At 41.9% G+C, this 12853-nt stretch overlaps 1 protein-coding gene across 1 annotated transcript in view; it reads left to right on the plus strand.

The window, feature by feature from the left end:
• Positions 1–3751: 3751 nt before the first annotated feature.
• Positions 3752–12853, plus strand: part of LOC134227874 (neuropeptide SIFamide receptor) — a 580289-nt gene continuing 571187 nt past the window's right edge. Inside the window, exon 1 of the mRNA XM_062709573.1 lies at positions 3752–4008. Within this exon, the coding sequence (XP_062565557.1) occupies positions 3810–4008 (199 nt within the window). The 5' untranslated portion in view covers positions 3752–3809. The remainder of the gene's footprint in view (positions 4009–12853) is intronic.

Below are 12853 nucleotides of genomic sequence, written 5' to 3' on the forward strand. Positions count from 1 at the left end.
TAATGGCTACTGACTCGTTTCTCCGGCTCAGTGATTACTTTTTACGACACCGTAATTATGATTTCGTTCTTGGGGGAAGATTTACACAGGATTGCTTGGAGAATATTTTCTCGCAGCTCAGAAAGCGCCAGATTCGGCCAACAGCGGTACAAGTTAAAGACAGTCTCAAGTTATTAACTGTATCGCAGTATATGAACGATGTCAACAACAGCTCATACACGTGGGACTCATGTGATTGGTTGCTGAGCTTTCCTGATCGCCTACAAGATATGAATTCAAGCAGTAATGTTGAAAACTACGAGGATGAGGTTTACGATTTGTTTTCAGAAGAAAATGTATGTAACCAATCGTCAGAGCAAAATGTCGTATACTACCTGGCGGGAAGGACTCTACGGAATATTTTGAAACAATCTAGTTATTGCATTAATTGTGTCAATAGTTGTATTTCAATGAATATTCCTAATAATGATGTAACCATTTTTGCATCTCTTAAGGATTACACGGGTGATGCGTTAATGTATGTTAACGGTGAGACGTACAACTATTTCATACAATTAGAAAACATTTTCAAGCAACATATTGGAACGATGAAGCTTTTAAATCAAGATCTTGAAAACAGATTGTACGTGCTCATGACAAAGGTGCAAGCAAGTCATATTCCTGAATGTCACGGTATTAAACATAAAATTATCAAAAAGTACGTTCAGTTCAGGCTAAAGACCTGCAGCGAAAAGTTGTCTAGAGATAGAAGGCACGATAGTAAGTCTATGGCAATTTGAAGCTTGTTATTTGTTATATTTTCATTAGTTCACTATGATTGCTAATGACCAATCATAATAATTGTTATGTTTACTGTTAAAATAAATAATAAAAAATGAATGAGAAAAAAGTTTTTTACTGCATGGAACATATTAAGAAAAGCTTCCCAGTCAATATTGTTTGGAGAGAAAGCATATTTCGAACTTCACCAACATTTGAACGCTGTTTGTGCGCTGTTTTACTATTTCGTTCTACATGCAATAAAGCCCGTAGAGTATAGTTCATAATGACATATATTTTAAAGTTCATCTAAGAAATTATTAGCTATATGATTTGATTAAATATCGGCTTAACAAATATTTGTCATTATGACAGAGTGCACTGTCATTTTGATTTTGCTTCAGTGGAAGGATTATTTGAAATTGTTTTGAAAATAAATGGTTACATAATATTTCGTTATGAAATTTTAGTTTTACCTTCACTTGGGTGTTTTGTTGGTAATTTTTGTACTTATATAAAGCTGGATAAAAAAATTAAATGACGATTTATTTATTTATTTAAAATATTGAAACATGTTTCGTTCGATTACAATACTTCCTTCGTCGTCCAGGCAAATCATGACGTCATGCTCGTTTGGAGACTCTTTTGACAGTTCGTTTGGAGACAGAGGATTTATCTTCGCTCATCTATATATTCTACTATCTATAGTTAGTATGGCATATGAATACAACTTCGATTATAAATAATCTTCTTGGATGATACAATATCCAGCAACACTGTATGCGAGATGTTTTGCAAGTTTTTTGCCGCTTCGTGCATTTGGCGATATCAACGCCAACAGGTAATCTTCGATATAACTTACACTCGATACAACGTCATTCGATATACAAATTTGATTTGAAAAACAAAAAAAAAATTTAAATTTTACTAGAAATTAAAAAGAAGGTAATGGCCATGAGCATTAATTTATGGATCTTATTGTCACTGTTCTCTTCAAATCAAACAACTCTCAGCGCTGTGTTGGGTAACTATTGGGCCTAAGTCAGCCAATGTTGAGTAAAAAATTGATATTGTAGTTCCAAGCTTGATATGTGTATCGTTTTTTTAATCAATCCCAGAAGAAACCTCTGGAGGAGTTCCCAAAGGAATCTACGCTTTTGTGGAAGAATTTCGAATCAATTTCTGAATAAATTTTTATTCTTAAAGGAATTTTCGAGGAAGCATTCCTCCAGTTTTCTAGATATCTTAAAACTCCCTCAGAAACTCCTTCGAAATCACCTTCTGGAATTGTTCCGGGAATTCCGCCTGGGTAATTCATTCTAAATCTCCTCCAAAAATTCCCCAGAAGAACAATCCAGGAATTCCTTCGGAAATCCCTGGCGGCATTCCTTTAAAACATCTTCACGGCACTCCCCCGAAACCTAAATCGGAAATAAGGTAAATACTCTCCTAACAATCTCCTTAGAAATACCTAACGACCGCCGGAATATCCTACATAAGAATTCCATCAACAACTTCTTCAGGAATACTTGCAGCAATTCCCCCCTAGATGATTCCAAGAATTCCCTTGGACATTCCTTCAAGACTCTCTTCAAAAACTCTTTCAGGGACTCCCTCGACCAGTTATTGGATCTATTGTAGTATTACTTCGGACATTAATCTAAAAATGTATTTTTAAATTCCATCCAAAATTTCTTTGGGAATTCGGAAATTTATTTTGGATTGGAAAATTCGCGTAGAAATTAGGTTGGTTTAGAAATTTTCAGGATTTTTTAGAAATTCATTTAGGAGTATCTTGAGAAATTCCTCAGAAATACCGTAGGGATTTTTTTATGAAATTATTTCAGGAATTCCTGACAAATCCGATATTAATTCCTTTTGAACATTTTCTAGCAAATTTTACTTCAGAAAATCCAATCCAGAAATGCTTTTAAGAATTCCTTCAACTTTTTTTAGGGATTCTCTTGGGAACTAATTTGGAAATTTCTTTAGAAATACTTTGGAGAATTCCTTTAGAGAAAAATCCCGAAATTGATTTATTGAAAATATCAATTAGAATTTCCTTTAAATCCCTTCAAGAAATCTTTGACTATTCTGTTTATTATTCCATCGAAAATTTCTTCAAACATCAGTGTTTTTGGTGGAATATTAGTGTTTTGGAACAATGTTCGTGTATATAATTAAATATTAGTGAAAATATTTAGTTTGGTGAGTCACGTGCCTGATCGTTTAAATTCGCCAGTGATCACAGATACACTATTTATTAATGTTCATACAATCAGTGTCCTGAAAAGCAAGACCAGTATTCACAAGCTATTTTAGGTACTTTTTGCAGATAATAAATAAGGAATTCAATTTTTCGGATCATTTTTCTTAATAATAAACAAGTTTGTAGGAATTGTTCACAAGAAAAGCTGTTTCAGCTGCTAGCTGAACCTTATTTAAAAAATAAATCTTCGTACATAAAGTACATAGAAGAAAAACATTTAAGTAGTGAAAATAAGGACGATTATTCATGATTCGATATAACGTACAATTCGATATAAGTTAAGCTTTGAAATCAAAATGTACGTTATGTCGAAGTTTACCTGTACCACTATTTGATTCGTAGTAGTTCAAGAGAAATTGGAATTTTTCTCCCGCTGCGGCTATGTCGGTCTACCAGCAAAAATTTTGAAGAAAAGTTTGATTTAAAAAATAAAAGCGTTTATGTACAAGACATGACTGCCCGACGTAAACTAAACAAGTGGTTGGTTGTTTGGTTGGTTTTTTTTTCAACATAATTCGCGAGCCACCGCTGCATAGCTTGACTGGGTTCAAGAATCAGGACATGCCTATGGTAACCATCCTGTGTGCGTCATACCGTTACATCCGTTTTCATTTTCGGGCTCTTCGATCCCGCGTCTACCCGCCGGCCCGGAACGTCTGCTTGTCTAAATTTATAACCGCCGTCTCTGTCTTCTCTCTTATCCTTGCAGGCCCAGGAAACGGCAGCGAACGACACCGGTCCATACGAGGAGTATGAACTGTTCTACCGGCACTCGTCCACCATGACAGCAGTGTACTGTGTGGCCTATTTTGTGGTGTTTATCGTGGGTTTGATTGGGAACAGTTTCGTCATCGCGGTGGTGTTCCGCGCGCCCCGGATGCGAACCGTGACCAACTTCTTCATCGTGAACCTGGCCCTGGCGGACGTGCTGGTCATAGTGTTCTGCTTGCCGGCAACGCTCATGAGCAACATCTTCGTGCGTAAGTACCGAATTCCATAGCAAACATGTTTCATTCATCCTTATTACATTTCGCCGAACAGCCGGAATCAATACCATCCACCATTATCCGAAAATCTCTACATATCTAACGAGGGCATACCCGCATTGTGCTCTTTGATTATGCGATGATTCCGGCTGATGAGAAACGGCGAACCATTGTGATCATTGTGATGCACAATCAGGGGTGCTAGATCTGATAAAAAAGTAAATGACGTTGGAACCTGCCTACTCATATTTGGTTAACATTTAGTTATTGGAATTGACATTTAACAGTTTATATCTTTTGCCTTGTTGGTGTTTGAGTTATGGTGATAAACTCTTTATGGCAACTGTTGGCATCCCGGATCGGATTGCATAGATGTTGGCTGGAGAAGAGGACGCTCCATACGGAAATCTACTTTCCGAGTAGCGTGGCGATACGCTGGATGCTGCTGCATTTGGCCAACCTTTCATCGTGTACTTACCAGAAATGCAATGTTTGCTGCCGCTCTTTCCGTATTTTCTACGAACTTTTGAGTGCAATTTTGAACGGCAGGAGATGATGCTTCTTCCTCTCGTCAGCGCTTTGGTAGATGGGTTGCATGGTAACCAATATTTTCATTGTAACATATACGTCTCACAAAAGATGTATTCTGCTCCTTCCCAGACGGGGGAAGTGAGGAGAGATCTTATTTGAAATTGAAATTTTCCTCATGTCTACTCGGTATGATTGAAATTTGGGTGGTAGGTACATCATATCATTTGGTGCTATTTGCAAGTTGTCGCTCATAGAAATAGATGTTCGGTTCAAGTTTAATCTTTGCAAATTTTAACATTTGTGTGCTCTGGTGATTGTAATCTACATATGCACTTTAAAACACTTAGATTTTTATAGCAGTTTATGTTAAGCTATTAGACGTAACGGGTCCGGAAATTTGACGAAATTTCAAATTAAATTCTTCTACGTAGGTATTTTTTATTTGGACTAAACCAAAGTAGTCGCGGATAAGGGATAGATGAATAGAATATGAAATTATAAAGGACAGGAATAGAAAATTTAATGATTTCGATCAACTGATCGGAATTACACCGGCATATGAGAGGACAACTGGGAGGTAAAAAAGCATTTTAGACAGCCATTACTTCTTCATATTCATCATTATTGTGCACTGTACCGAGCGGTTAACTATGGAAATAGTCATCACTGTTGGAGAATAAAACGAACGAACAATTAACTTTCGACTTGGTAACTCCAAGTTCAAAATACTACTCGCCGCTTTATTTACAAAAAAAGCTTTTTATAATTAATGATATTGTTCACAATTTGTCTCTCGTGAAGAATTTTGCATGCTATCTACAATAACTCTTATGCAACATTCTGCTATCTCTGAGAGCACATACTCTCTCATTGAAACAATTTAATGATTGTATAACAAACCTGTTACGTTGAGTCATCTACTACTTCTAGGCCAGTTCTGTATGATTTACTTGGCAAAGCTTTGCTTATACTTAAATATCCGTTGTACTTATTCAACATCGATTGCTATTTGATAAACATAAATGGACTGGTTCCAAATTGGTTAAATCGTGTTCTCCATCCGTTTACATGACCTGCTAAATGTAGAAGAAAAATGATTTTAATTGCATGGCGTTTAGGGTCGCTACAAATGTATTCTATTTCCAGGAGTGCCCCTTGATTGACGAATAAAACTTGAATATTCGTGCCACGCCTTCTGTCCTCCGATTCGTTTTATGGAACTTCTAAAGTAATATCGGGTAATTGTTCTAAAAATGCTATCGACTTTTAAAAAACAAATTATCCCGCCCAGTGCTATGTTTAGTTTAGATTATTGGAACACTTTATCACTTCTATGACATTCGTGTCGCTTGGCTCTAGATATTTAAAACATTTTATTACAATTTACATTTCATCAAACAAATTGCAGGCTTTCAAAAACTTAATAACTGCTTTCTCTTTGTTCGTGTTGTAAGCGAGTGTTTCTAAAAGTGATCCCGTGATACCACATTCCTCCCTCGTCAAGACCTCTGTATTCAACTAGAGTGTAATGGATTGTTAGTTGCACACGGGCGAGTGTGGAGGTGGGGATTGGTACGGCTTATCAAGTGTGCATGGGTGAGGCGTGTGTGTCCTGTATGAGCTCGTGTAAGAACGCGTTGTTCTGAAGGACATGTATGATATCTGGGTACTTTGATGGCGATGCCTTGATAAGACGTAGATGGAATTGGCTGTGGTGCCAATACGGCACCGACACCCTATTTTTGCCTTTCTCGTTTACTAAGTATACGTAAAGGCTATATGATCGCTCCAAAAACAAACTTTTTATAGAAGGCCCGGAGACCCATAGTGTTATATAACGATCGACTCAGCTCGACGAATTGAGGTGATGTCTTTTTTTTTTCTTCCTAAGCAATGGAGGGGGAATCTGCTCAACAGACATCCTGGGTTGACCAGGAAGTGCGGGGTTAGGGATCACCGAGGGAGGCAGGACTACATCCCCGACCCGCTAAACCGTTTCCATTGCCGCCAAGCCCATAGTCCCTTCGGTACAACCAGAAAGTAATGCTTCAAAGGGGGGGAGCAGTTCACAACGCACCCTCGAGGTTAGCTGCGTGTCCTTGCAGCACCGAACATCGTAACTCGCTTTTTTAGAAGAACACCATGGTATCGTGCCAGCGCGTTGCCGGCTTTCCAGGTGGCCTTACCACGCCCTATGTCCTCGGAAGGTGGGAAGGGTCGACTTCGCGCCTGCTTCCCTCTGCACGACTGGTATCAAGAATGATGATGCCGCGTGCACCCCAAATTGACCTTTCTGCGATAGGGCCTATTCGCTAGCACACAGAGGGACTTGCCGACGCGGTGCCTACGCCTGCCCCAGCTTTGACGAGGACTCCTTTCCGTCCTCGGGCTCGGAACCCGCCCGGTTGACCGACGCCGCGAAAGCGACGATACCATGTTGTTCTTCGCGCGGCCACTTGTTCGATAAAAGGATCGAGTTCGACCACAGAGCATGACCACCGGTATGACCCATGAAGCCGACTCCGATCCCTTGGACCACCTCTTATTTGCGCCTGAACTAGCCATCCTTGAGTCCACGCGCCACCTTCTGTGTAGCTCCGAGACGATTTGGACGATAGCCGATAAAACGGCGTTCCAGCCAACTTCATCTTTACACATCCTCCGAACTAGTGTCCAGACCACATGTGGCAAGCATGTGGTCACGCATTGCGCGAAAACGTGAGCACACGAACAACACGTGTTCCGCCGTTTCCTCTAAACCTGCGCACACCAAACACTCGGGCGAGGCCGAGCAAGCCAGCTGCGTTACCTGCACTGTGATTTTGCAGCACGCTTAAACGCCGGGCACATCAAACCCCCCATGGGGTGCTTGCTGTTCACAGCTTTGCTGGAACAAATCAAACAATTGGGAGGGTTCGTGCAGCATTGTGCCTTATGTCCCTCCAATCCGGAGCGTCAGCAGAGCTTGCTTCTGTCAGGGCCTTTGCAGTCCCATTGCTTGTGCCCCGGCTCCAGGCACTTGAAACAAACTTCGGGTTGCTCGTATATGCTCACAGGGCATACCGACCATCCCACCTTGACGCTCCCTAACTTGACTGCCTTGGAGGCGTCCGCTGCAGATAGCCGAACCAATGCTACCTGCGTCCCTGCCGGACCTTTCCGTAGCCGAACGGCTGCGGTGGGTGTCTCCACTTCACACTGTCGCCGCAGTGCCGTGACGAGCTCTTCGACTTCGGTGATCTTGTCCAGGTCTTTAACCCTTAGATTCACCTCCGTAGTGAGTGCCCTCACCTTGACCGTCTCGCCTAGAACTTCCTCCGCCAACTTCTTGTAGGCGGCGCCCTTTTGCAAGACGCCCCGCTTCAGCTCGAGGATCATCTCGCCCATCCGGGTACGTCTTATTCGACGTACGTCGGCGTCGAGTTCACCGAGCTTGACGTCACTCCTCATCGCCTTCAAAACGTCCGAGTACTTAGTCTCGTCCGCCGTGATGACTTGGGCATCGCCCCTGGAGCGATTGGCGCCTACCCTAGACTTCTTGCTACCCTCATTCGCCTGGGCCTTCTTTTCGGCCCTTGACGTCTTCGTTTTCCTCTTGTTCTTGACCAGGGTCCAGGAGGCGTCATCCCCCTCTATTTCCCTGGTCTGGTGTGGCTGAGAACTTTCAGCCTGCCGTAACCCCTTATCACCGTCTTTCCTGAGTGGACGGACCTTTCCAGGTCCTTCCTCCCCCGGTTTTGGAGGTACCTGGCCGGGGTTCAGCTTCCCAGCCCCACTACCCTTGTTCGGGGTAGTAACCCTCCGCGTTTTGGAGCGGCCCCAGGAGCTCATCCCTGGAGACTGTCTCCCTGTTTTGTGTCTGCTCCGTTGGAGCAGTCACCCCGAAGTACCCGCAAATACTTGAGCCCCAGTCTGGGTAGACTTTGGTACCATCGTCTTCGCTGGCACGCCTTCGGTCGATTCGACCTTGCCCGAGTCCGAGAATCTTTGGGCCTCAGTCTGGGTAGACCTCGACTCCACAGATTTCACGGGTTTACACTGGGCCGTCCCGACCGCCCTCTCCAGCTTGGCGTCCAGCATCGACTTTCGAAGTTTCTGCAAACTCCTCTTGAGGTCCTCTTGAGGGGTTAGGGACGATGGTCCCGGTCTAACTCGCAGTGGCCATGGGGAGGGGTCGTCAAGCCCTTGGACAAAGTCCCTGCTGCCCCTGAGGTGATGTCTGTGTGTATGTGTGTGTCTGTGCGCACCCACTCAAAAAAAAAAGTGTCATTCATTTTTCAGGCACTTATCCTTAACCGATTTACTCGCAACAAGTTAAATTCGACGCAGAATACTCTCCCATTTTTTCCTATTGAAAATTGGCCAGATCGGACTATGGGCTTAAGAGTAATGACCAAAATACTATTTTTATAATGCACGAAAAAGGTACCATCACCGCTAGGTGGATTAATCAGGGTTTTTTTCAGTATGGACTTTGACAGGTTTGCCTGTTCGTTCTTTTTTGGGGGATAATATTTAGCTGACTTATACGAACTACAAATTAAAAATATTTTACACTCGATTCCATCCAACTTAAGAATGTTCCACTTATTTGCTCAAACCTTCAGAATGCTTCTTGCTCAAGGTACTGTCTACGCTTTTGTTCGTTTTATATTCACCTGTCATAAGACGAGTTTATACAATCCCATTGAATTCCACCACTTAATTGTGTAACCGTTCGCGAATGGTTTCGAGGTGATTTTAAACACGGTGGCTTAAGCGCCACTCTCGAAGAGAGACCACCAGTCGTGTTCCCTATTTGCCCGACTTTCACAGACCCTTTACCTCTGGGGACTCTCGAACGGTCGCTGGCTCCAAAATTACTTACGCTTAATATTCTTTACCCACTTCCCACCTACCTGAACTCGCTCAACCCACTGAAAAAGAACGGAAAGCAACTTTCGAAGACAACTTTAAACTGTAGCCACGGCAAACGCAATGGGAGTGAATTTTCCCAGCCCCGTGAAACGCAAAACAACTAAAACTCAGACAACTAGCTAACTTCTTCAAATTACTTAACGGCATTTATTCTTTAATTCGGGTTGGACGTATCGGTACGGAATGGGAAAAGAGAGCTAATCATGGCCATGAAAATACAAGCTCACATACCTGCGCAGGGTTTTGCTTCACGATGCACTGATGCGAATACTCCGCCGGGAAGATGGCGACGATGTCCTCCGACCAGGTTGTGGCGATGGCGGCCGATTGGCTTTGCCGCAGATGCTGCAGATTGGCGCGCAGCGATGGAGGTCGAGCTCGAGCGATATGGCCGAAACTAAAGATGCGGAGGGAGTGGTGGCTGGACGGAAGGCTTCCGAGTTCGGAATCGAAAGTCCGGAATGGTCCGGAATAACTGTTCCGTAAGCTAGTAGCTTCCTTTCCCTAACGACCCGGCTTCGCGTACCTTTCCGGTTCACCGAGCGAGGACCAAGAGAAAAACTACTAACTGTCGGTTCGGGTTCGGTCCTGCGTTCGATTATTGACGACGTACGGGGACCGCACTCTCGGACTGATCCACGGAATTGGCTTGGGGATCTTATCTTCGACGGTTGATTGGCGACCGCCGAGTTTTCGCTTTTTGACGAGCGACTTCACTCCTCCTCCGTTTGACTGCCTTTACAGGCGGGCCTCAACGCACGCTCGAGCTCTCGATGTCCGTTGGACGAAATGGCGGGCCCTGTAGACTCCACACGTATTCCCGTACCCGACTCCGGTCGAATACACGAAATCCAGCCCGTACCAAAAGCGCAATGCGCTGGAAAGTCCAACGCGAATTCGTTTTATTAACAAAACTTTACATTAAACATTTAAATTCGTTTTACCTTTTGTACGTTTCACTAAACTAACTCGGTGTTCGCGGAATTCAAAAACACGTCCTAATGACGTCTGCTACGTTAACTGTTAATTTTAGAAACTTGATTAAAATAGACACAGAATAATTCACTCCAATCACACTTTACCTATTAGTCAAACTAGCCAAACTCAACTTAATTTACTGAAAAACTTCGTAGCCTACTCGCAAACACTTCTGATTACCAGCCGTTCACTTAGCGAAATGATCGAGTTCTTGTCTGAATTTTATAAAGAAACTTATCCTTTTGAAAAGTCGTCAATTATTTTAAATTTGCGCCAAATAAATTTGAAATGGCAACAAAGAGTGCGCGCCTTCGGTGAGTCGATAAAAAACGAGCACATGAGAACACTACAACAGTACATGGTCAATTTCTATTTGGATAATAATTTAGTCAAGGCACAAACCTCGTAATCGACATACAAATAAAAATTCAAATTTCTTTTCGTCCGGTTTGTAAATTATTTACGTAATGTAATGTTTCACTATTTGATTAATTTCACGTCATAAATTCTTATTTTGACTTAATCACAAATTGATTGCAAAAACGTAAAACGTTACAATTGTATCTTGACAGATACGTATTTCGACCTCAACAGTAAGGCCGTCTTCAGTGTCTCGTACTTGACTCGACTTAGTCAAGACTTAGTCGAGTCAAGTACGAGACACTGAAGACGGCCTTACTGTTGAGGTCGAAATACGTATCTGTCAAGATACAATTAAGTGGTGGAATTCAATGGGATTGTATAAACTCGTCTTATGACAGGTGAAAACATTCCACTAAAAAGCTCAAAATAATTTTCTTATCGTTTTATATTATTTTCACCCTCGGAAATGTTTACCTATGTTGCATACACAGTGCACTCGTATTGGTGACTTAGAAAAGAAGTGACAAAGATGGCGAAGCTTGTCATTCCCTTTGGTGCTATTACAACGACCATGCTTCCCATATTTTATTTCTCACTTAACGTACAATATCCTGTGCTGGCATAGGGATGCCCAATTGCGTTTGGTGTTGTCCTTGTCTAGCAAGCTCATTATCATTCTCATTACCAGCTATTCTAGCATGTCCAAGTATCCAACAAAAGGTAGTGTTTTTGTGTTCTATGCTTTTTTCAATTGATTGTATCCATGGATGTTAAGATTAACCATCATTTAGGGCATCGATACAGCTTGCTGAATCTGTAAAGATGGCAGCCCTGTCAGAGCTGTGAATATTTGAGACATCAATTTTGAGAGCGAAAGCTTCGACAAAGAACACGCTGCAGGGATCAGGAAGGCGGTAGCCTAATTTGTTGGTGGGTGTAACTATCCTCTCCACAGTTCGGTTGTTATCTTTGGAGCTGACCGAGTATATTTGTTCGTGAGTTTCGTAGTACGCTGTGGTAAGCTCGGTAAATTTTGGTAGTACGTTAGTTTTACTAGCGCCAGCTCTTATACTGTGCTAAACCACAATCCAAACCACTACATTGTAAATCGTGTTCTTAATGATTGTTTGTGACAGAGTTTATTATATAGAGTTGCGCAAAGAGTGAAGCCAAATCTACCTATTGAACTGTCAAACCGTCTACCTATCGAGCAAAGTAAACAAATGCTTCTTGGTGAGGCGGAAGTATTGTTATTACCTAATGATTAATATGGCGAATTAAAACGCATGAATTGAAATGTATTAGTCTAGAAACAGCTTCAAAAAACATCAATACATTCCCCAATAAAGTAGCAATAAGAAACTCACGTATTTGCACTCTGTGGGTGACTAGGTTATCGAATTAAAAAGCTTTAGAAGTGAACGCTCCCGTGAAGTCACTTGAAGGTTTGAACAAAAGTGAAAGTAGGCAACAGAATAACAAGAGCATCATTCAGAATAAGTATAAGAAGATCCTCTTTGCGTAACTCTATATAATAGACTCTGGTTTGTGATATTGCTTGGTGTTGCACTAACACAATAACAATTCTTCGAATGGCGGAAACACGACACACTGCCGGTGGTAAATCGTTCAAAACGCCAAATTTTTCTTAAGCCTCAAGGCTATTGTCGATTTTTGGGAATTGTGCATACCATGCTCTGTCTGAAGTTCTCATATTTTTGCACACATCTTCGAAGGTCCACTTGGTTGCGTCCATCAAAAGTGATCTTGATCTCTGTAGTACCGGATATTCAGTGTAATCGTTCTATTCCGTATCATTTCTGTTATGCTGGCTGTTCAAAATGATCAAAATGATAGATAACCGGATAATAGAATTAGTTATCAATTAGTTATTCATTTTAGCTCGGGTATTCCGCCAAGTCGGGCAAATAGTGCTGCTTTAATGCTTATAACTTTTGAAACAGTCGTATATTGGCCCTGGCCCTAAACTGCCATGGTTTGGCGTGATATAGTGCTAATGGTTACTTGGGTGATGTTTGACACCGATATG

Source organism: Armigeres subalbatus, chromosome 3 (assembly GCF_024139115.2).
Source record: "Armigeres subalbatus isolate Guangzhou_Male chromosome 3, GZ_Asu_2, whole genome shotgun sequence".
In the NCBI taxonomy this organism is placed as follows: Eukaryota; Metazoa; Arthropoda; class Insecta; order Diptera; family Culicidae; genus Armigeres; species Armigeres subalbatus.